The following is a 25,949-nucleotide window of genomic DNA, read 5'->3' on the forward strand; positions in this document are numbered from 1 at the left end:
ATGTAAAATAAAGTGTATTAAAAATACCCTTGGAGTGCTTGCTGTAAGAGGAGTGATTGGTGCTGGTGATACAGTGACAAGATAGAAATAGCCATATTCTGGGGGGAGAGTATAGCTCAGTGGTAGAATGTGTACCTAGCATGTGTGAAGTCTGGGGTTCAATCCCCAGTACCTCCATTAAATAAATAAATAAACGTAATTACCCCTACCCAGGGGGAGAAAAGAAGAAATGGCCCTACTCATATAGAACTTAATTAACATTCTTGTGAATATGTACCAAGTGACTTCTGGGACAGGAAGATACTTTGCCATTGTTGGGGCCATAAATCTCGTAAAAATTAATGTTAACTTAGTATTTATCTGTATTTAATAGTCTTTAACTATTTATTTTCAAATATCCCAATGCTTGTTTCTGTTACTGAGTTTGTATGTATGTATGTATGTATGTATTTATTTATTTATTTAATTTTTAGAGGGAGGCAATTAGGTTTATTTATTTTTGGAGGCGTTACTGGGGATTAAACCCAGGACCTTGTACATGCTAAGCATGCACTTGACCACTTGAGCTATACCTTTCCCTCAAGTTTTGATTCTCAAATAGGGATGACACATGTCATCATGTATGCCTGCTTAGTTTATGTCAGAATCACCCTAGAAATCCTGATGTGACTCTCTCCCTCCCCTGCCTTCTCCCTCTACCCCATGCATTCCTTTTGTGCCTACCTCCCAAAAGAATCTTACAGGAATGAGATACTCTTACTAATGGGAGTATATCATAATTCCCAGACCTAATGGTACAGAAAAAAGCATTAAGAATCACTCTTCTGGTGCTTTTCAGATTATCTTTGGAGTAAACCCTGCCTCCTTTCTTTAAAGAGAGAAAATTAGAAAGGGGAGAAAGAAGAGAAATTAAATAATGAAATGCTAAGCTTGTAAGGCTGGATTGTTTTTATAAATCTGTCCATGTTTTTAGATAAAACTAGTAATTTGAAGTCATAAGGAGTTCCTGAGTGTATGTGCTCATAATTGTGAGCTAATTATTTTTGTTCTACTGTCTTCAAGAAGTATAGATACCTATTATAAATATAGCTCGTGCAGGCCATGGGTGCTCAACTCAGAAGAAAGTTTTAATTACAATTTTGTTCTTGAATACTGTTGGGAACTTAAATATTGCCCCATTTGGATAGTTTGATCAGAATCTCCTTTGGTCATTTGCTGTATGTATCCTGCAGTTCCTGAGGAGTCTCCCTGTGAGCCTGGAATGACTGGGAATGTTCATCCTGAGGCGGCGATGCGGGTTGTCCAGTCCATGGCTCGCTTCATGGCCGCCTATTTCACCAATCAGCTTCTTTGCATTTTGCCACCTCACAATGTGAATGTTCTTCCTCCCCTTCATATTAAAACAGGTAATGTAGTAAATAGATAATTTTCTCACCTTGTTTTTGCACGTAATATTTCAAATCATAATACACAGTGATCATTATTCTAGTAAATAATACTGTTCTCACCTAGTGCCTGACACATAGGAGACACAGGTGAATGTTTACAAATGAATATAATCTGAACGAGGTGATTGCTTTGGACTTGTTTTTATTGAATATATATTTTTGTAATGATACATTTTAGACACATTAGTATTATGAGGTTTCCATTTTTAAGTAAAAGAGCTGCCACCTTCAAATTTAACAAATTTAACTAGTTTTGAGGATGCTAATTTAGAATTTAATTTTATTTGCACATTTTACTTTTATAATTTTATTCTGGTAATTTTCTTTGTTCTATTTAATCATTTCGTTAATAGAGTCAAAATGTATCTCAATCTGTGCTAGATAACTGCCCTGACCTAATGGAAATAAACACTTACACAGATTTCTATGGTAGTCATTCATTCTACTAATTTGTATAAGTGCCTGCTATGTGTCAAATAGTGTTGTGCGAGCTGGAAGTATATTAGCCTGCACCAGATGAAATTAATAAAATATGAAAACATTTGTAGTTTTGTTTTAACATATGAAACAGTCTTATCCTAACTGTCATGAACAAAACGGATGAATTACCTGTTCTTTTATGGAATTTACATTTAGCAGGTTGAGACAGAAAATTACATAAATGAATATATAAACAAAGGTATATCAAATGGTGATCATTATTATGCAGAGAAGTGCATTGTGACTGAGTGGCATGTTCAGGTGGTGAATTTAGGCAAGAGCTTTCTGGGGGTGACGTTTACCTGAACTGTTAGTGACAGAGAGAGCCAGACATCTACACATAGGACTTAGAGCAGCCTAACCTGAGCCTATGCGAAGGCTCACAGAGCAGGAACAAACTTGGCATGTTTGAGAAGCTGAAAGGCTGATGTGGCTGGAGCACAGAGGTGAGGTGGGGAGTAATATGAGATGAAGTCAGATGATGTAAGCCAGGGTGCGGGATCTGAATTTTAAGTACAATGGGAAGTTATTGGAAGGCTTTCAGCAGGAAATAACATGAAATGACTTATGTAACATGAACATATTTATGTACAGGGCACACATAGATTACAATAGTATAAGATATCATGTAATTAGAAGTTTAATAAAGGTAGCAACAAGTGTTTAATAGATTTACTCACAGAACCATGGGTTTTGAGCTATGTGTTCAGACGCCTCTGTTCTGTAATTGTCTCAGGATGTGGGTTGGAGTGGAGGAGTGTCCTCCCCCAGTTGGATGCTTCAACAGGAGGGTTAGTCTCTGGTGTCACCGGGAGTCTTCAGGAGGTTCTCGTCCCTAGGGAGCCTTCTGTGTGAGGTAGGAGCAGAAGGGAAATTGTCTCGAGGTTTCTACTCTGGGTCCCTGCTTCTCTGGGGGAGAAAAGTTGGCCCTGACCTGATTTTGGCTTCTCTTAGGAAACTGGTGTAAGGAGAGGAACAGGTGCTCTGCCCCCTTCTCCACCGTGCCCTAACTCAGATTCAGCCCATGCTCCGGGCCTTTTCTCCCTGAGAACGGGCTGTGCTCCTTTCTCTTGCCTTTATGCTTTCCTCTGACTAATGGGTATTACTTCTTTCCTTGTACATTTGACATTATTATTATTACAATTATTTTATATTTAAGCTCTCATTTTAGTCACAGCCACAGAATTTATCTGTTATACTCCCTATTTTTAGTAGTGTTTCTGACAACAAATAATATCCTTAATCTGTATAATTTTCCTGAAGAAAAGAAGTAGAACTTCATGTGGTTTTTAGAAAAAAACAAAAAAGGTAAAATCCTGGTACTTAGGAAGTTTGTCTCAATTTCTTGTTTTTCTGTGCCACGGGTATAAACAAGACTTTTGCTGTTTGCTCATAATCTTTATCTTTACAGAAGGCTTTACAAACCTAGGGGAGACTCATCTTGATCACGCTCTAGGAAGAAAGGTGATAGCATCATTGAATTGTTTCTGGACAGATTCATAAACATTCATAAAAGCTCAGAGATGCACCTTTTTATTTGCTATGTAAATATTTTTCCAGTGAAGAGGAGAGAGTAGGAGAGAAGTCTCTGTGTTCTTTTCCTATGCCTGAGACTGATTGTAGAAAATTTAAATATCTGAAAGTTGGTACATATCCTTTAAGTTTTTTAATCTCCCTCTGTCTTGAAAAATGATATCAGCAGGCTTGATGCACAGTGTATTTCATGTTAATCTTTTAAATCAGAGCTAGTGGCAGAATGTATAGGGGATTTGAGTTTCTTATTTGGTGTGATGTTTGCTATGTGAAAACAGTAAAATTTTCAGAAATTTAAATTATTCAAGTTCTTTTCATGGTACAGTACCTTACTCATAGTGAATTAAAAAACGGAAAAATGTAGTCAGTCTCCTGGCCTTTTGCCTATGCAGAATCAGAGTCATTGATTGACTAAATTTTTCATTTCTTTCCTAATGTTTGCCAAGTGCTTGATGTGGGCAGAGCCTATGAAGATCATGTGAGAGACTAATCATTTCATTCAAAGAGCAGAAACCCACGTATACTATTTACCAGTTTTATTCTGAGGGAGTGAGTGAAAATCTTAGCCATTTGTATTTAAAAAAAATAACAGAGCTGTTACCATATCTTGAAGTTGCTTACTTAAATCACTTTAATAGGGGGAAGGTACAGAAGCCTGGGGAGAAGGATGTCAATACCCTTTGTATTTAATCTCAGGCCAGACTGAACTCTTGTTGTTTAGTCAGGATTATTGAAAATTACACTTTTCTACTTTCTAATACTATTTCAATACACTATTAATACTAATATATTGAACACTTAATATGCCTGAGTATTAATGACCTCGAGCTAGTTTTTTATCATATGATCGGTACTATGACAAATGCAGTCAAGTGAAAATGCAGTCTCTGCCCTCCAAACGTCGTAAGGTAGTAGAGAAATAGACGTGTGTTTCACAGCAGCCGCAGCAGTAACTGTACACTGTGGCCCAGTACATTTAAGTGTGTGTATGTTTATTTTATCCGACAAAAAAGCTTCATTAAACTGTACGTATTTACCTTTGTTTTGTGTAATGCACTCTGCACTGTCTCTTCTGTTTCTGTGTCTACTGTTTCATTTTTTAAACAATGCTGACATTTGCTTCATGACCCACTAAGGAGGCAAATTCTTCCGTGTTAAAACAAAAACTATTCTAGAGTATGTTAAAGCATTATTTTACTCCGTTCTGTACGTATCTTCCTTGTTGTGGTTCTGTGTGGAAAATACTGATTGAAGAGATCTGTGTAAGGAGGCATGAGCTCTGTTATATATAATTGTAATATCCATTTTCTTTAATTTACCCACAGAGCAGTCCTTTCGACTTATTCCTCTGCAACACTCTAAGGTGGCCAGTGCTGTTCGAGAGCAGAATCTTTCTAATGTGTGGACAGTTGAATATGCCCTTGAATTATTACTTATTGGTGGCCTGGTTCCAGAAGCAGTGTGGCTGGCACATAAACTTGGAGACTGGAAGACGTCTGTTTCGATCGCTGTGGCCTTCCAACTGTTCTGTAAACGTGACAGCAGTTTCCCAAGGTGTGCATTTTTAGGCACATTTAAGTTAAGAAATAGTGTAACGGTGTCACCTAAAGTATACTCACTGCTGGTATTTACACATTTTGTGGAATCCTTAGTTCAGCCTTGTCCAACGGAACTGTCGTCAGTGATGGAAATATTCTGTGTGTGCTGTCCGGTCGGATAGCTACTGGCCATCTGTATTTATTGAGCACTTGAAATGTGGCTAGTAAGACCAAGAAACTCACATTTCAATCTAATTTTAATTAGTTTAAATTCAGAAAGCTGCGTGCAGCTGGCAGCTGCTGTGTGGGACAGTGCTGCAGGGTCTTGCTTTCTGTGTTAAAATATCTGCTTAGAACTTTTATTTGTTAGTAGTGCCCTCAAAGGGCCTGTAGTCAATGGGAGAGTTTGTCTTTCCCAGACAGGATTTGAGTCTTAAGCTAATCAAACTAATCCCTATGTTTTAACTATTCTGAATATTATGGAATTGCTGTGTCTTCTATATTTTGCAATTCAGTAATTCAACATATATTTATTTATTAAATAACCAGTCTGTACCAGGCTCTATACCAGGTATTTTCGTGGATATAAACTTAAATGGTACGTAGTTTCTATGCTTGGGCATTTATGGTTTAATAGAGAAAATAGGACAAAACATTATTATAATTTACATAATGTTGTAAGAAAAGTGCCAGTGGTACAGCGGGGAGAGTAGTAATACCAAGTGAGAGATGGACAGGAAATACTTTATGTAGGAGATATCATTTGAAATGGGCATTGGAGGGAAGATGGGATCTTGACAGATTCAGTAGCTGTCGGAAGAGAGAACATTCCAAACATGAGCAAAGGCATGTGGCAAAAACTGAGTTCAGTTTGGTTTGGGTAGAGTACGTATGTAGGCAGCAGTGGGAGGTAAGGATGGATAGATGTATTAGTACCATAATCAGGGAACGCCTTACTGCTCTCCTTAATACAATATTTTCTTGATTAGTTCTTTTCTAAATATAGGATGAATAAAGTGAATTTCTCTGTTCTTTAAAATTTCATGGTTAGTTCTTGATGTATGAATGTTTCCTTTTTTTCAAACTTTGGATTCATTTCCCTTAATTTGATATGATTTCAGGTCCAAGAAAAAAGGTCTGAATTTACCACTAAATATGACTCCTGCACAGATTTTCCAGGAAAAACTGCAATGTTTTTTAGGTCAGCCAGCCTCTTTGGAAGCAAAAACTGAAATGGGCTCAAAATATAAACAATTTACAGGTGCGTTACCTATATATGGTCTGCACATGTATCAGCTTACATATTGTAAAGCTTATGATATTTGAAAATGCTTTTAAATACTCACATATATATTAACGCTTTGAAGTAAGCTTATCAAAAATAAAAGTATGCTATTTATTCTTAATTATGGGAGCATCCAAAACTGACACAGCTCAAAACACGATGATCAGTATCTGAATGATATTCTAATTATCCATACCTGCCTTTATACTAGTGGTGTTTTGCTGCATTTGGATTATTTTCTTTTGTAGTCATGGAGTCGTAAAATCTCAGACATGGAAGGGTGCTTAGAACTTCTTGCCTGATGCATAAATCATAGTGTTTTTTGTTTTTAATTCAAAAGTTCAGAGTGGTATTGCAAAGTTAAAAATAATGTTATATTACATGTATTACATAGGTTTACCCAGGAGCCCTATAAAATTTGTCTGTCCTTTTTCAGATGTAGGAATTTAGACAAAAAGTAATGAAGTAAAAAAAAAAAAGTAATGAAGTCAGTTATTTAAAGTCATATATTTAATGATAAAACCAGGACAACTGTGGGATCCTTTGGTTTTATTAGTGCTTATCTCTATTAAGGAGTGAGACTTCTGACTCTTGATTCTTAGAATTTATTAATTGTAACTTCTCTTTCTGAAAAGAACTCATAATACTTGGAAATCAGACTGAAGACTTTTCTTTGATAATTTCTGTCAGTTTATTTTTATAGTAAATGAAAAGATAATGTATCTATATGAAAGTCAGTTTTGAAAAAAAGGACTAAAAAATTCCCAGTATGAACTTCCAGTTCTGTCAATATATTGTTTTAGGTGCTCTAAAAACTTTCCCACAGTCACTACATAGATACAGTTTATTTCTAGATAAAATATAAAAATATACATTTAAAGGCTAAGATTTAAAGCAAGTAAGGGAAATTTCCAGGGGTCAAAAACAAAGAGAAAATAAAGTCAGTGGATTCCACTGCTAGATATTTACTCCAGAAAAATAAAGGCATAGGTCCACTGAAAAACCTGTACATAAATGTTGATAGCAGCTTTTTCAAATGTCCAAAAACTTGAAACAAGCCAAATGCTCATCAACTTGTGAATGGTAAACAAACTCATATAGCCACACAAAAATAATGAAGAGGAGCGAACTACTGGTAACATGCAACAACATGGATGAATCACAGAGCCATTATGCTGAATGAAAGAACTCAGAAATAAACCTACACACTGTCTGATTCCACTTATGTGGCATTCTATAAAAAGCAACACTATAGAAACAGGAAGCAACTCAGTGGTTGCTTGGGAGTAAGGGGGAACTGACAACAAAGGGGTACAAGAGAACTTTTTTGGAGTGATGGAAATGTTCTTGCAGGCTGTATAGATTTGTCAAAACTCTTTGATCCATGTACTTAAAAAAGGATGAATTTTGGTGTATGTAAATTATACCTTAACCAACTGATTTAAAAACAAAAAACTCAGCAGATGGTTAGTGAACTGGAAAATGAATTTGGAATTCTCTCTGTATAAATATATATATATATATACACACACACACACAAAATATACAGAGAGAGATATAAGAATAAATATATACAAAAGAGATATAAAGAAAAGAGTTGGAAAATATGAAAGAGAAGTTAAACTTTGTACAATATAGACTAGGAAGACACAACATATGTCAAATAGGAGATCCAGCAGAGCCACACCAGATTCTGGATTTGACTGTCCCTGGAGAGAAGGAATGGAATATGATCGGTACCTAAGGAATTTCATCTATGTCTGTAACATTTTATTTTTTTAATCTAAATTAAATGTAGGAAAAACGTTAATATCAGACAAGGGTGAAAAGTTAGGATATGAGTGTTTTTATATTATATTCTGTACCTTAAAGTATGCTTAAAATATTTCCTAGTATAAAAGTCCCTAAGTCTCCTATTCTATATCTCTATACATTTTGCCTTCTGGCAAATATATCTGTATATATACAGATATTTATATACAGATATTTATATAATTGAAGCCATACTGTATGACTGTTTTGTGTATTTCTGGTTTTTTCTTTAGCTTCACAAGTCCTTTTTATTATAAATGTACAGTGATGGATTATTAAGAAAAAGAAAATAGAGGGAGGGTATAGCTCAGTGGTAGAACGCCTGCCTAGCATGCATGAGGTCCTGGTTCATTCCCCAGTACCTCCATTAAAAAATAGGTAAACCTAATTATCTCCCCCAAAACAAAACAAAACAAGAAAAAGAAAATAATTACTGTCTCACTGCCTTTCACATGATGTTGTATATTATTTTGGTGTCTTTCCTGACATTCTTTTCTTCCTGTTAGTATTTTTTCTTTTATTATTATTTTTGAGTCAAGACTGTATTCCAAGAATATTTTTATTATATAATTGTTATTATAACACCTTATATAATTCTGGAAAAAGTCTTTGTTCTCTGATTGCCTGTAATCTTAAAGTAACAGAATCTTTATTAAATTTCTGTCTAGAAGTTTGGGTGTTTTGCATGTCAACCAATATGTTTATTTTTGGCAATCAGGTTGTTCAGATACGAAATTTTATCCTACAAAATAGAATGAGAGTACAATATAAATTTTAACTACTTTACCTAATTTTGTACTTGGTAGATCCCATTGAAGAGGAAGATGCAGGTCTGCTGTTGGGTTCTATGCAGGAAGTACTGAAAGCAGCAGTTATGGCTGATGCAGATATTCTTTCAGAGACATTTCAGCTTCTGATAAGCTCTGCCAAGGACTTCAGTAAGAGACTGTGCGGCTTAGTGCCGGTCGGCTTGTATCTTCCAGCTCCTCCATTATACTGTCCTCAGCCAGCTGTCCTCAGTGAAGTAAGCTTAGTGCTTAATCTTTTAATTAATTTCAAGTTGACTTTGTCCAATTTTTAAAGTAATCAACTCGATAACAATCATCAAGTTAAAATTCAAGCTCTGAAGGCAAACATCTGGATCCCAGCTTTACTGTTTATCACTTGTATAATCTTAGGCAAATGCTGTCTAGGTTTCCTTAGCTGTAAAGTGCAGATGATAAAGTGCTACCTCTGATAGCACCATTGTATTAAATGAGATATCCTGTAAAAGCTTTTACTTTAGGGCCTAGGACACATAGTAAGTTTATGATAAATGCTAAAATTATTTCAATAATAAAACAAAATGAAGAGATACTTCTCTGCATCCAGATTTTTAAAAAATAAACATTGTTTAGGGTAGCAAAATAATGACTGTCAGAATTTAGAACCAGATGTTATTTTAGTCTTTTATTCATCTCATTGTCTTTGCCTCTTTTGAGAAACTTGCTTTGATTTTCCTTTGATTTGAAAGGTCATTTTTTTTATCCTGCACTTTTCAATTGATAGTTCTCGTTTATAAATAACAATACTGTATTCCTCTCAGGAACTTTTCCTCTGCTCTTATTGAAAATCCTAACACAATTGCAATTAGCTGGTTTTAAGATGTAAAGTGTTAATGTAAATTATTTACATTTAAATTGTTTTAATATTTGATTAACATTTTGAAGTGATTCTTGTACTGTTTCCTTTCTACTTACTGTTTTAGAATTAGCAACTTCTATCTGAATCTCGTCTTTTCTTTTTTTTTTTGAGTTATTTGCTATATTCTCATTTGTTATACTTAGAGTTATGTTTCAGTAGGTTAAAATGTTTCATTTGTTGATATTTCACATCTGAGTCTTCAATATATTGGTTTAGGAATTAGAAATAACATTTACAACATTTTGGGATATACTATGCTGACATTCATTTGAGTGGTTACTATTCTTAGTAGTACTTCATTTTATTATTTTTTATTAAAATAATCTTCAATGGTAGGATTTCTCTTAAATGTTGCTCTGTAGCAGTTAGAACTCCTTGGGTTGTAAGTAACAGAAAACTTGGTCAAAATTGGCATAATCGAGAAGCCCAGTTATGTTACCAAAGACTTGGACTCTCTCTCTCTATTTTGTTTTCTAAGGTGTCAGCTTTCGTTTAAGACTGGCTACCTTTGTGGGAGCAGGATGGCTGCTAGCAGCTTCTAAGGGTACCTTGTCTATGTCCAGAGGAAGTGGGAAGGGGAGAAAGAAAATCGTAGAAGTATTTTTCTCCCAGCATTCAGAGTAAGAGAACTGAGAGTCATGCTTGTGAGACTGACTGAGGTCTGTTGCCTGTCCTTGAATCAGACACTGGGCTAGGGCTAATGCAAGGAATTGCTTGGCAATTGATTAGGACCTTCCCTGGAAGCTGGGGGTATGGGTTCAGCTTCCCTGAATCATAGGGAAGAGGCAAATACCCAGATAAAACCTGAGTACTATTAAGAAGTGGTAATGGTAGGAGGACGTGGAGAGGCAAATGTTCACAGTACTCATATTATCTCATTCTCTGGGGAAATTAATCTGTAGCTACTGGCTTGGATTATATTTATTCAGCAAATATTTATTGGATCCTACCACATATTGGACTTTTTCCTGTACACTGTGATAATACAAAGACAGATGACAAGGCCTTTGCTCTTGGGTAGTTCTCAATAAGTGTGGGAAACAGACGCATAAATCAGTAAGAATAAATAAGTAAGAGCTGTAATAGAAATCTGAGCAAAGCACCATAGTAGCACACAGTGGGAGAGTTCCACAGAGAGGTGACCTTGAAATGTACGCAGGATTTTTCCGGCAGAGGATGGGGAAGGAGTGCTCTGTAACGTTCCACCAGCGGAGTCAGGAGTGGTGGGCTTTAAGTTTTGTAGCGGGGGACTCAGGACTAGGGTCGACTTATCCCTTTACATTGTTTGAGGTGAGAGGACTGTTTCCTTGACACTAGAAATAGCTATAGTTGAGATCTCTGAGGCTGTGCCTCAAAACTTCCTTTATAAACATCGAGGAATATTGTAGCTTGAGAAGCACTATATTTTTACTTCAACATTTTAAATTTCCATTTTACTAGCTACTAAAATGGTGTGGGTTTTTTTTCCCCCAGGAAGATGGTGATGATCTTCTTTTAAAAGCTGAAAAAGATAATCGCCAAAAGGTGTCTGGAATCCTTCAGCGTGTTCTCCTGCTTTTCCGGGCAGCTCGGTGTTCTTTTCCTGTAGCACAGTGGTACATCTTGCAGTTGAGATGGGCGAGAAAAGTCATGCAGAAGGTACGAAAGTGTCTTAGTCACTTGTGTTCTATGTTAAACAATTTAAATATACTAGTGTTTATTAACTTGTATAATTGTGACATTTTCCCCATGGAGTCCTGTGCTATAAATCCATAAATTTCAGGCTCATTTACAGTAAGAAACCTAGACAGACCAAGTTCCTTCTGCTGAAATTTAAGGACTCTGAACTGGATCTCTATGTTTAGTCTCATCCTATCTGGCAGTACAAAGTGTAACTAGTCAGTTAATTCCAGGTAATTTCAGTTACTTTTTCTCCCACAATCATTGAGGATTTAAACTCAGTTCAGGGTTTGCTCCACTTCTCCCAAGGTGTTATCTGTATTCTGTGGGGTCAGACCATGGGAAGTTCAGAGTTAGTTCTTGACTGTGTTGCCTTTCAGTAGTCTCCACCAGTCAGAGTCTACCCCCTGCTGTCTTCTGAGATGTGCAGTTCAGATTGATTCTCGGGCTGTCATCCTCTTCTGCACTGACTTCAGCTAGGATGTCGTGGCATTCTTACCTGATCTGCAGCCGGATGGGACATCTGCTCCTATGTTGCTTATCCAGCTGCAATTCCTTTGTAAGCCTGTCATCTGTCTCTCATAAAATGTGGGAATATTATTAGCCCTAAATAACTAAAATTTGGCCATTGAGTAAATGACTAAATGTAATGAGTCTGTAACTTTTTTCAGTAGGAACTCTTACAGGGACTAAGAAGTTGTTTATCAAGTTCTTGAAAAATAGTCTTTCTTTTTAGAGAGAAAGATTTGTGAAATTTGCATAAAACTACCATAAAAATGAGTTAAAACTATACTCATTCTATATCATAACACCCCAGGGTTGTTTTGAAGTATGTTTACTGAGAAGGGCAAAGAATGTTCCTGTATTTTTTCTCCTTTTAACAAAGGCACTGGGGATGGAACCCAGGACCTTGTGCACACCAGGCGTGTGCTCTACCGCTGAGCTGTACCTCCAATCCTTCCTGTATTATTGAAGGATTGTTTTTAACAGTTTCAAGATCTTTGAGCCTGAACGTTTGCTTATTTTAGAAAACTGTTTAATTTGCATTGAAGGTTGATCTTACTTACCAACTCCTGACAATAATCTCACTTAACCTAATTTTAATGAACTAACTAGCACGTAAAGACTGTGTGGATTCTCTTAAAATTAACAGCTCAGTTGAAGATGTTCCTCCTTATGAAAAATTTTTACAAGTAATATTTTAACTATATAAGATTAAAGCAAATACAAGGGATATGGCAGAATTCTAAAGATGGCTCGAAAGAGTCCTATCTCCTGGCTATTCAAACGTAAATCTAGACACTGCTTTAATTTGACCTGAAGAAATTTTGCAGATGGAATTAAGATTACTAATCAGCTGACTTTAAAGTACGGAGATTATCCTGGTTTATCTTGGTGGGCCTGATATAATCACAAGCCCTTTAGTAAAGCCAAAATGGGAGGCCGAAGAGTCAGTCAGTGAGATATAGTGGAAAAGGAAAACAGGAGAAATGAGGCAAAAGGAAAGATTAGAAGAGTGAGAGGGACTCAGTTCAGCCTTGCTGGTTTTGAAGAGGGCCATGATCCAGGGAATGAAGGTAGCTTGTAGAAACTGAGAATGTGCCCTAGCCTATAGCCAGCAAGGAAATGGGGAAACCTCGGTCCTGTAACCACATGGAACGGAATTCTGCCAACATCCTGAGTGAGTGGGAAATACATTTCCCCTAGAACCTCTAAAAAGGAAGGCAGCCCTGCTATTACTTGGATTGGCCTTGTGAGAGACTTTGCAGAGAACCAGCTGTGCCTAGACTTCTCATCCACAAAGACTGAGTAACTGGATGTTGTTTCAAGCCACTAAATTTCTGGTAATTTGTTAGAGTAGCAATAGAAAATTAATAGAGTGCAGAATCTTTATTTTACCTAACTTATTTACCATTTTAAAATTGGCATATGATTCACATTCCATAAAATTAACCTTTTAAAAAAATGTACAATCCATTGGTTTTTATTATTTTCACCAAGTTTTACAACCATCAGCACTGTTTAATTCCAGAACATTTTCATCACCCCAAAAAGAAAAACATTAGCAGTAACTTCCCATTTCCTTTTCTTCCCAGCCCCTGGCAACCAATAATCTACTTTCTATCTCTATGAATTGGCCTATTATAGACATTTTATATAGATGAAGTCATACAATATGTGACCTTTTGTGACTAGCTTCTTTCATTTAGCATGAGGGTTTTAAGGTTCCTCTGTGTTGTAGCATAAATCATACTTTAGTCCTTTTTATGACTGAATAATATTCCATTGTATGACTATGTAATATTTTGTTTATTCATCCATTAATAAACATTTGAATTGTTTTCATTTTGGCTAGTATGAATAATGCTGCTATGAATATTTATGTACAAGTTTTTGTGTAGACATGTTTTTCATTCTAGGATCAAACTTTACCAATACTTTTAAGGATGTAGATAACCAAAAGATACAGGAGAAACAGAAATCTGGAATTGTGTACACTGATCCAAATATTTTCTCACTGCAGAAAAATGTTTCCTGGCCTTTATTTAATATCATGACACTAAAAGGGAGGAGGTATTTCAGTTATTTAACATCTCCTTTTTTAATCTCTTTAATTACAAAGTTTGTGTGACATTTTCCAGGGAGTTAGACTCCATAAATCCTAGCTTTCTAGATTTGTTTATAATACCCAACCTAGACAGACTCTGTACATCTGGTATACTACTAATTTGTTTGACAAGAAGCCTGCCATTAACATGCCTACAAAGGAATCTGACTAGATCATGTTTTTCTGGAAGTGAACAGTGGAAGGAGAAAATAGATTACAAGGCTGCTGCTAATTCTGTCCTTCCCAGGATTATGTCTCTTAGATCTGTTTTCTTTTATTTTATCACAGTTTCCTTCAATTATTATTATTATTTTTTTTTGTATTCTTGATTTGTTAGAGAGACTAGGTAAATTTGTCCTGAACCATGTTCTGGATTTGTCTATCATTTTTTCCTTTAGTGTCATTTAATTTGTTCCTCTTTTCCTTTTATTTACTGTAAACTGGTAATTAATCTACCCTTATCAAAGTGGAGAAGTTTGATTAGGTTCACATTTTCTTACACTTGAGTCCTTCATGCATGGTGTTGTATATGTCCCTGTTGCCTCATATCATGTGGCATATATGTCTTTTTCTCTCACTTTTCATGATGCTGAGATGAATCAGTGAATTTGGGTCATGTTTCACCCACTATCATGTTCTATCAGCTCATCAACTTTTACCTAATTTAGCATTTGTTGATCCTTTCTAGTCATTTATTAAGAATTGCCAAATGATGACTTTCTAATTCTGTCACTTAAAGATTAGTTTTTTTAAAGTTATGTATGTAGATATATCTTTTTTCTGTATTAGTTTTTAGATACTGCATATAGGTCTAGATGAAAGTTAGATACTTAAATTTATTTTCTTAATTATTACTTTGTGGAAAATTAGGGCAAATAGCATTAAATTCTTTTTATGTAAAACTTTTTAGGAAAACCGAATGACAAGAGAGGTTAATTTGGTTAGAACTTTTTTTTTCTTTTGAGATTTAGCCTAGTGAATTTGTTGAATTAAATCTGTGAGCTAAATTTCTGAAAGTACAAGTGATTTCAAGGGTATTTTCTTGCATAGTATAGGAACCATGCTGTATTTTCCATTCTATATGGTTTATCTTGCCTATCTTGTTTGTTGCTTTATAGTTTCCTTAAAAATTGATTTATATGACTGATATTTAACATATTCTATCATTCTTTACTTCAGATTCGAATGAAAGGGTCCCTTCCTTCATTGAGTCCTTTCCCTCAGTCATTACTTAATTACTGTAAAGAAGGTGTAGCATTCTTTCGACCTGGAGCAACTGGAGACCACAAGCTTGATGAAGTGTCCATTAAAGCAATAGGTTTGTCCAACATTAACTGCTTACTAGAGATTAAGCCTAAATATTAATAATGATACATTTTCCATTTGATTTTTAAGTTTTCGTGCAATGGAATATGATATGGATAATTAAAAGACACTATATGTATGTTACCACCATGGAAATATATCCGATACATTAGATGAAAAAAGGAAAAGATAGTTGCAGAACTGTATACATAGTATGATTTTATGTCTTTGTGTGCTTGTATTACTTTTAATAAAAAATTGTTTTATATTGGAAACTATTTTTCTGGTATTGAAAAATTTGAAACCTAAATGCCTATCAATAAGTGATTTTCCAAATAAATTAACTACATGCTATTAAGTAGAGCTATGTGTATTGACTTTGAAAAATATCTGCAATATACTATAAGTCTAAAGCAGGTAAACTATTAGTAAATAAGTAATTTATTTACTCTATAAAAGGTTCTTTAATATTTTCATGCAACTGACATGCATGAGGTATTCTGGAATAATATGCATAAAAATTCTGTAAGGATCTCCACAAATTTTATATAAAGTATTGACAGCATGTTTCTTTTATAATCAATGATATAAAGACATTTATTTTGAAAAACCAGCAGAGGTGAACTTGGTATAATATTAATGTACATACTCATACAATCTTCTTCCTAATTTAGGTTGCTTCAGAGAACTCTGTGCTTTGTGTTGGATGCTGCATATTCGTGATAAGTTATCCTACAGTTGTAGGCAGTATCAGAAAGCAAGAGAAAATGTGGAGGGGAAAAAGGTATTTACCTGCATGGGATAAGAAAAATGAATAAATATTATTTGGGAAATTACTGCTTGATAGAAGATTTTTATTGTTTGTAGCAACACTTTCTTTTGATCTCATTCTGGTCTATTCATCTGAAGTGAAAAGGAAATGATATCTTTCAATATCCATTTAGGACCTTGAAGTGAAGTTTGATTCTTGTATGGTTGAGCACTGTCTCAGTGCGTTGGAATGGGCTTATAGAATGCTGCCCTTCTCTCGGTTTTTTAATATTGAAGAACTTATTCAGGATCTAATTTTGAGCCTTATTGGAGAACTGCCACCAATCAGAAAGGTAATGTAAATGTAGGTGAAAATAAACTAAATCAGAATCAAAGACTTTAAAGGATTTTAATTTTAATAAAGAATGATGTTGCTCACAAAACTCATTTTTAAATTTTTCTGAAGGTAGCGGAAATTTTTGTGAAAGCCTTCCCCAGTCCTGAGGACATAAGGGTTCCATTAAGAGAAAAATACCACTCTCTTCAGCAGAGACTCAGGCACTGTGTTGTGAAAGGTATTATTTATCTTGTCTTAGATATCTGATAGATTAATTGCTGAAGATTCTCCTTTTGTTTTGAAAGCATTTATTTTCTAGTGCCTTTTTTTTTTTCATTTCTCCTTTCTTTAGAGATAGGTGTATGAGAAGGCAGAATCATTTTCCCATTACAGATGTACCAATTCTATTGCTTTGGAACCAGACAAAGCTGGCTTTAGGTCATGGCTGTATTAGTAACTGTGTGACCCTAGGCAAGTTGCCCAGTATCTCTGAAACTCTTTTCCTTGTTTGTAAAATGAGTCTATTAATACTTGCTTTAGGAACTTGTATTGAAAGAAGATTAAACAAGAGAAAAATATATAAAATGAGCATATAATGTTTTATATAATGTGGATATTTTATTGGCAAACTAGCATTCTTCTCCTTTTATGGTTATTTTTGCTTCTAATTTTATACTACACATTCAGGATGACCTTGTGGAAATTTTTTTTATTGTGGTAAAATATGCATAGTTTAAAATTAACCATATTTAAGTGTATAATTCAATGGCATTAAGCATAGGCATACCTTGGAGATATTGCAGGTTTGTTTCCAGACCACCACAATAAAGTGAATATTGCAGTTAAGCAATTTTTTTGGTTTTCCCGTTCATATAAAAATTATGTTTGCAGTATACTGTAGTCTATTAAGTATCCAATAGCTCTAAAAAAAATAAAATGTATATACCTTAATTAAAAAATATTTTATTGCTAAAAAATGCTAACCATTGTCCAAGTCATAATCGTAAGTGAGTCAATCTTTTTGCAATAGTAACACTAAAGATCACTGATCACAGATCACTTTAAACAAGTATCACGATAATAAAAAAGTTTGAAATATTATGGGAATTAGCAAAATTCAGAGACATGAAATGAGCAAATGCTGTTGAAAAAATGGCACCAGTAGACTTGTTCGATGCAGGATTGCCTGAAAGTTTCACTTAGTAAAAAACTCAGTATTTGTGAAGTGCAATAAAATGAGGTATTCCTGTACATTCACAATGTTGTGAATTCAAATTACTCTCTTTTTTTTTAGAACTATAATCTAGTGTTTAAGTCTAGTAATGTCCTCTGATTGCACATTCTTGTATTAATGTACTTATATTTGTGATTTACATTTTTAAGAATTTTTTGAAATCTCTAAAATGTCCTGTTTATGTATTAATAATGTTAAAAGTTTTTCTGTAGGCAGCCTTGAAAAGCTTCCCTTCCTGTTGTTTCCTATTACTTGATGTCAGAAAGGTGTTTTTGTTTCTTTGGCTAAAGCTATACTGATTTTCTCTTGTTTACCACTCTGTGGGAATGGAAAAAATGTTAGTGATTATTTTTATAATTATTTGATTTTTGAAATAAATTACTTCTAAAATTTTTGTTTTGTAGGGAATGCTTTTTTATGGAGTCCCTTTTTTTGTTCTTAAATGGAACATTTCTAGCTTCTGCAGTTCTACCTTAAAAAGAAGGACCATAGCTTTCTGACAAATATTGAAGAAAGCATGATCTGTAAGATTGTGGAAATAAGCCTTAGTCATCAGTTAGATTTCATGTTCCCAGGAGGGACCAGAATTGGGTCCCTTATGTCTTGAGTTGAAACGTTTTAGTGAACTGTAAAGCCTTTTGTTATTTTCTTCCTAGGTCCCCAAACTGAAGAAATGATGTCTGTTGTCATGCATTCTATCCATAAAGTGAGGGTGAAAGCTCTGAAACGTGTGCAGAGAAATATAGGTCCTTTTGAGATGACTATATGGGAACCAGTTGAGGAAGAAAAACCAGCTGAGCTTCCAGGTTTTGATAGGTGTTCCTTGGGCACTAGTTTGAGCAGGAGCACACTCACAGAACTGGGGAATTCTCTCGTTCGCAGTGACGCAGATACAGCTGATACCTTTTCAGAAGCTTTGTCAGTTGAAGAAAAAAGTCGGATACATTTCTGTCAAAGGTAAAATTGAGATCTCTTAATAGCAAACACTCACTTCCTTTGGTAAAAAAATATTTTCAGGATTTTCATGCAACTGACGACCTGACATCTAGTCCTAGCAACTTCACTGATTGTGGTATTAACAGTGTGAATGTAAGTTCCACCGTCCATAATCACAAGGATTTTAAGAGAGTAAAATGAGACTGTACATTTGAAAATCCGTTTAAAATATTGAGATATGAAATAATTTTGCCACCTGAAGATATATGGTAGAGTGAGTAGATGAAATTCTAGAATTCACTGGAAGACTTTTAGTTCTTTTAGTAATCTTTATAGTTTAGGATTACTGGGTTAGCTGTATAATTATTTAGAGTCTCCAGGAAGGAATTTGCACATTCATGTTTGAATCTTGTCCATAAATTGTTGAGAAATTCTTGCATATCATTTACACCTGTTACTCTGATTTAAACAGATTTTTTTCTTTGTTAGTCCAGTATCTACAATGCAGTTTATCCTTCTTATGACTGAAAGATTGTATAATCAACCATAATCTTCCTTAAGTGAGACAATATCATCTTACTTTAAATATCTGCTTAAACCATATCTAAATCGTATTATAAAAGGTGTGCTTCTTCCCCACACAGCTTCATGGCTAGCACAGGTGTACCTTGGAGGCTGCTTATTGTGCATTCTTAATAAGAAGAGACATGCCATCTTCGGCCCAGGTGCCTAACTGGAACCATTTTTTTTATTGCAGGAATTAGGGATCTGTGTTCTGCTCTAAGAACCATGTTGTAAAGGAACAGATTTAAAAGTAATTATGGTTGGCAGTTAGGTGCCTGTGCAACAGGTTTAATAGCAAAAAGTGTTTAGAAAAATACCCAACTTTTGTGTGGCAAAGAATCCTGAGGGCAGTCCTGCTTGTTGCACTTTGTACAGAGGAAGCTGAAAGGGGCAGATGTAAGAGAGAAACAAGAAACTGTAAACTAAGATGTGTATTGATGGCTTGTGATTTTTATTAGCTTTGTGTTCCTAAATTCTGGCCTATTAGGGGACTTTTTTTTTTTTTCTCAGAAAAACATTGACATTTTTTAATAGTGAAATTTCTGTGAACACATTTTTATCTTTTTTAACATAAAATTTCCCTTTTGATGTTAATGTGTTATGATTTTTGGACTCGAAATGTTCAGCTCTAGTGAACACAGAGATCATTTAGTCGAACCCTCTCATTTGAAGGTAGGTAATCAAGGTACTAAAAAACAACATGTATGACTTAATCAATGGAGAGAATTTTTATTGTCAATGTTAAGATCAGTTTTATTGATTAAGTGATATTTAATTTTGTCTTTTCAATTTTGTTTTGCTATAGAAATGCCCCAAATCACATGGAATTAACATTGACTGGTAAGCCCAATGAAAAAAAGAAAATATGTAATCAGAAAGAAAAGCCTAAAAGAAAAGAAGATCATGAAAAGTTATTACAAAATACACTTCCTGTAATAGGTGTTTGGGAATTTGAACGTGACGATGATGAGTACATTAAATTCCTTGAACTCTTCTTGAGTTATGTTCTTGAAAGAGACCTACTTGGTTCCAAGGATCCTGGCATTCCATTTCTAACTAGTTTTTCTGGGCATCTTAGAGAACATGAACTTAACTCTTTATTTTTTGATGTACATACAACATTGAAACGACGTCAGGGCAAAACCAAAGGCCAGAATGTGTTTAGAGCTGGCTCCTGCTTTGTTGTTGCTCCTGAGTCAGCTGAGTCTGGAAAATCAGAAAACCAGGTGCTTTCAGCTTCAGTATTGGCTAATCAAGAGATCAGGCCTTTTTTAGAGAACCCTTTGAATGAAAACAGTAAAAACGAAGGGAAGAGTGGATTGTTCAGTTTAAAACAAAAGTCAATTTACAGAATACAAGATGACAATGCAGAGAAACTGTTAATCCAGAGATTGTCGAACCACAGTTTTTGCACTCCCAAGTCCACTGAAGCTAGAAGATGTATTTTCAAAGCAATTCAATGCAGTGATATTAACCCTCAAGAAGATCTTCCTTTAGCACTAAATAACACATTTGGCAGTATAAGAAAGCTGTTGGAATGGATGATAAGGTGGTCTGATAGAAGACTGCTCTGTGATTCTGGTCTCACTGAATCATCCTGTGAGTATAGTCCTGTCATTCGTGTGAAGACCTCTACAGCTGCCATTCTTACATCATTGTGGCTTTTAGAACAACCCTATTTTGCTACATATAAGGCAACAAATGCCATTATTAAGGTAAGTACTTGAATTGTGTATTACATACAAATGAGAATTCTCATTTTAGCTTAAAACTATATTTGTATTTCCCCCTCTAATAAAGAATCACTAAATAACAGAGTTACTGACAATGCTGATTGTAATCTGTATCATCTAATTTGCTGAAGTGGTTTGTTTAATTCTTAAAAATGATTAATTAGAGGTAAAGTACTTTCAGAGAGGTTGTAAGATTTGGAGGTTTCATGTGTGTTTATAAAAGAAAAAGGAGGAAAAACAGATAATTTTAAGTGATATTATAAGTAGTATTATATTTATATTATTTCTCTTTTAAGTTTCAGGTTTTAGTTCAGATGAGGAAGCACTAGGCAGCTGTCCAGTTTTTATTACTGATGTCTCATCATATATATTAGGGAATCATCTTTCTTATACTCTCTGGCATATGAGTTTGGAGAATGAGACCTACAAAGGCAGATGGGTATCGGTGAAGTTAGTACTTACTAGCTATTTTTCCTTTTCCCTACCCAATGGCAAATAACAGGGCTGTCTTTTAACCTGACAGTTTGCAAGGCCAGTATTTTTTTTCATAATCTTTTGATTGAGTAATTGCTGTTGCACTCAAAAAAAGATGACGATGAATTTCTTGGAAAACAAATTTCTATGAGGTAAAATAGTTGGGACATGGATTAAAAAAAATACTTGGAGAATTCCAAAAGTGTCTAAATTTGTTCTATTTTTGTCTCTGTTTTATTGAGGTATAATTGACAAATTTGCTTTTGTTGCCTTTGCTTTTGGTGTCAAATTCCAAATATTGTTGTGAAGGAGCCTAACTGCCTGTCTTTTCTGCTAGGAGGTTTATGGTTTTGGGTCTTATTTTTGAGTTTTTAATCCATTTTAAGTTAATTTTTGTGTATGTTGTAAGGCAGTGATCCAGTTTCATTTTTTGACATGTGACTGTCAAGTTTTCCCAGCACCATTTACTGAAGAGACTAACCTTTCTCCATTGAATAGAGTCTTGACTCCTTTTTCAAACTAATTAACCATAAGTGTGTGTGTTTGTTTCTGGGCTGTCTGTTCTGTTCCATCGATCTCTGTGGTGGGTTTTAGGCCAGCACTATACTGCTTTGACTACTGTAGCTTATATAGTGTGTATAAGTAGTATACAGTATATGTAATTTACAAGTACTGTACATATAGTACTTACAAGTATAAATATATCTAAGCATATAATAATAGTAATATACAGATTACAGTAACTGTGCTCTACAGTACAGTTGACCCTTGAACAATGTGAGTTTGAACCACTCAGGTCTACTTATATGCAGATTGTTTTCAGTAAATACAGTACTACACTATCCGTGGTTGGTTGAATCTAAGGATGCAGAACTGTGGATATGGAGGGCTGACTGTGGACTTGAGCATCTGAGGACTTTGGTATCCAGGAGGTCCTGGAACCAATCCTTGGCTGATACTGAGGAATGACTCTAATCTGAGATCAGGAAATGTGATGCCTCCAGCTTTGTTCTTTTTTCTCAAGACTGCTTTGACTATTTGGGGTCTTTTGTGGTTCTATACAAATTTTAGGGCTGTTTTCTCTATTTCTGTGAAAAATGCCATTGGAATTTTGATAGGGATTGCATTGAATCTGTAGATTGCTTTGGGTAATATGGACTTTTTAACAATATTAACTCTTCTAATCCATGAGCATGAAATATCTTTGCATATATTTGTGTCTTCAATTTCTTTCCTCAGTGTCTTACAGTTTTCAGTGTACAGATCTTTTACCTCCCTGCTTAAATTTATTCATAGATATTTTATTCTTTTGATATAATTATGAATGGGATTGTTTTCTTAATTTCTTTCTTATAATTCATTGTATATGCATAGAAATGCAACTGATTTTTGTATATTGATTTTTATATCCTGCAAACTTTCTAAATTCATTTATTCCATTTTGGGTGGAGTCTTTTGGGTTTTCTATATATAGTATCATGTTATCTGCAAATAGAGATAGTTTTACTTCTTCCTTTCCAGTTTGGATTCCTTTTGTTTATTTTTCTTGCCTGATTGTCTGACTAGCCCTTCCAGTACTCTGTTGAATAAAAGTGATGAGATTGGACATCCTTGTCTTATTCCTGACCTTAGAGGAAAAACTTTAGATTTCCGTTGTTGACTATGATCTTAGCTGTGGGCTTGTCATATATGGCCTTAAGTATATTGAGGTATGTTTCCTGTATGATCTGTTGTTGAAAGTGGGGTATTGAAGTCCTCTACTATTACTGTTTCGCTATTTCTCTATTCATATCTATTAATATTTGCTTTAAATATTTAGGTGCTTCCATGTTGGCTACATAAATATTAACTAATGTTATATATTCTTGATAAATTGACCCCTTTATCATATAGTTAAGTTGTTTGTCTCTTGTTATAGTCTTTGGCTTAAAATCTGTTTTGTCTAAGTATAGCTACCCCTGTTTTCCTTTAGTTTCTGCTTGCATGGAGTATTTTTCCATCTCTTCAGTTTCAGAATATGTATGTCCTTAAAGCTGAAGTGAGCCTCTTGTAGGCAGTGTAAAATTTGCTCTTGTATTTTTATCTGCTCAACTACTCCATGTCTTCTGATGGGAGAGTTTAGTCCATCTACCTTTAAGCCAATTATCGATAAGTAAAATGGCTAAATATTATTGTTTTGTTCATTGTTTGCTGGTTGTTCTATAGTTCCTTGTTCTTTTCTTTGAGATTTGATTATTTTCCGTAGTGTTATGCTTGGATTCCTTTTAAAAAATCTTTTGTGTGTCTACTATAGGTTTTTGCTTTGTGGTTACTGTGAGGCTTATACTAGAACATGTTATATTTGTAATAATCTGTTTTAAGTTGATAACCTAACTTTGAATGCATACAAAAGGCTTGCACATTTACACTACTCCTTCCCCATGTTTTGTGTTTTTGATATCACAATTTACATCTTTTTGAATTGTGTATCCATTAATAAGTTATGGTATAGTTGTTTTAATACTTTTGTCACTTAGTGTTCATACTAACTTCATAGAGTTATGGATGTTTTACCCACTATCATTACAATACTGGAGTATTCTGAGTTTAGCTGTGTGTTTAACTTTACTAATGAGTTTAATACGTTCATATGTTTTCCTGGTACTAATTAGCATCTATTTGTTTTAGCTTGAACTCTTTTTAACCTTTCTTGTAAGGCTGGTCTAGTGGTCATGAACTCCTTCAGCTTTTACTTGTCTAGAGAACTCTATCTTTTCTTCAATTCTGAAGAACAGCTTTGCTGGGCAGAGTATTCTTGGTTGGCAGTTTTTTTCTTTCAGCCCTCTTCATGTATCATGCCAGTCCCTTCTGGCCTACAGAGTTTCTGCTGAAAAATCTACTGATAACCTCATGGGAATTTCCTTATATGTAACAAATTGCTTTTCTTTTGCTGCTTTTAAGATTCTCCCCTTGTCTTTAACTTTTAACAATTCAATTACAGTGTTTCTCAGTGTAGGTCTCTTTGTATTTATCTTATTTAAAAGAGAATCCTCTGGGCTTCTTGGATCTGATGTCTGTTTATTTCCCCAGGTTTGGGAAGTTTTCAGCCATTATTTCTTTGCATAAGCTTTCTGTTTCTTTCTCTCTTCCCTTTCTAGGTCCTCCATAATGCATATATTGGTCTCAAGTTATTTTCATCTTTCATTCTTCCCTTTTGCTTCTATGGGTGAATACCACTGCCCTGTCTTTGAGTTCTCTGATCCTTTTTTCTGCTTGATCTAGTCTGCTGTTGAACCCCTCCATTAATTTTTTAGTTCAGCTCTTGTATTCTTCAGGTCTGTAATTTCTATTTGGCACTTTTTTGTATTTCTGTCTCTTCACTGAAATTCTCACTTAGTTAATGCATTCTTTCCCTGGTATCAGTGACTGTTATTTTGAATCCCAACAGTTAAATCACTTACCTGTTTCATTAAGTTCTTCTTCTGGAGAGTTATATTTTCATTTGTTTGGAACATATTCCTCTGTTTCTTCATTTTCCTTGAATCTCTGTGTTGGTTTCTATGCATTAGATAAAATAGCCACATTGCCCAGTCTAAACAGAGTGGCCTTGTATAGGAGATAAACCTCATCAATCAGCCTGGCCTGAGCTTTTGATGGTCTCTGAAATCTTTGTGAATATCTAAGCCTACTTCTTTGTTCTCAGTGACTCCCAGTGGTTGAGGTTATGCCAAGACCCATCAGTGTCCCAAAGGTGTAGATCACATTTGGCATCTAAATGCAGGCTGATTGACAGCTGAACCCTCAGGCAACATGTGATGAAGTATGTAGTTAAGCCCCTTTTGGGGAGAAACTAGGAGATGGGTGTTTTTGTCTACTCCCTGTGCACTGGGCCCGGGTGTATAGCCAAAAGGTGGGTATTCCTCCACCCATTAAGAACTGCTTCTTTGTTTGCTACAGTCCTGTATGCCTTGTGAATATAAGCCCTATTGACTATGAGAGACATGTAGTCCAGGACCTGTCCCTCAGTCAGCAGCTGCAAAAACTAGGGCACCAGATATGTGTCCAAACTCCTTCCAGGGAGGTACTGGCAACTTGGAGCAGGCTAGATGGAGAAGGTGGGGGAGGTGTCCATTAACTCCCCTGGTCTCTGTGGAGGACTGTAGCCTAGATGTGTGTTCAGGCACTGGACCCTCAGGCAGCAGCTTTCAGAGTGTACAGACGGACTCCTTCCAGGGGAAGACTGGAAGATAGGTGCTTGTGCCTGCCGCTCTGTGCTAAGCCCTGTGGGGATAGCTGCGGGGCGTGCTCACATATTTGTTAATAACGGCTTCTTTGTTTGCTATGGTCTTTGGAGTCTCATGGATGCTAGCCTGTTTGTCTTTCAGAGCTAGGTGTTTTGCAGGCCTGTCCCTCAAGTAGGAGTCTCAAAAGTTGGGGCAATATATATGGTGTCCAAATCCTTTGCTTTTCAGAAGCTGGGAGTTGGGAATTCCCTCCTGCTTGTAGGGTACTATTTCCATGGTTCGGGTTTATGGTCAGATTGCGTCTCAACCTGAGTGTTTTTTCATTCACTTAATGTGTCGGAGTCACT

The 25,949-nt window shown here is 35.3% G+C and overlaps 1 protein-coding gene across 1 annotated transcript in view; it reads left to right on the forward strand.

Annotated features, from left to right (window-relative positions):
• Window positions 1-25,949, forward strand: part of CPLANE1 (ciliogenesis and planar polarity effector complex subunit 1) — a 97,267-nt gene that overhangs the window by 23,174 nt on the left and 48,144 nt on the right. The window contains exons 16-26 of the mRNA XM_072958766.1: window positions 1,233-1,406; window positions 4,787-5,015; window positions 6,121-6,260; window positions 8,903-9,120; window positions 11,253-11,417; window positions 15,226-15,364; window positions 16,026-16,135; window positions 16,296-16,454; window positions 16,568-16,676; window positions 18,329-18,629; window positions 19,978-20,887. Of these exons, the coding sequence (XP_072814867.1) occupies window positions 1,233-1,406; window positions 4,787-5,015; window positions 6,121-6,260; window positions 8,903-9,120; window positions 11,253-11,417; window positions 15,226-15,364; window positions 16,026-16,135; window positions 16,296-16,454; window positions 16,568-16,676; window positions 18,329-18,629; window positions 19,978-20,887 (2,654 nt within the window). The remainder of the gene's footprint in view (window positions 1-1,232; window positions 1,407-4,786; window positions 5,016-6,120; window positions 6,261-8,902; window positions 9,121-11,252; window positions 11,418-15,225; window positions 15,365-16,025; window positions 16,136-16,295; window positions 16,455-16,567; window positions 16,677-18,328; window positions 18,630-19,977; window positions 20,888-25,949) is intronic.

This window comes from Vicugna pacos, chromosome 3 (assembly GCF_048564905.1).
Source record: "Vicugna pacos chromosome 3, VicPac4, whole genome shotgun sequence".
In the NCBI taxonomy this organism is placed as follows: domain Eukaryota; kingdom Metazoa; phylum Chordata; class Mammalia; order Artiodactyla; family Camelidae; genus Vicugna; species Vicugna pacos.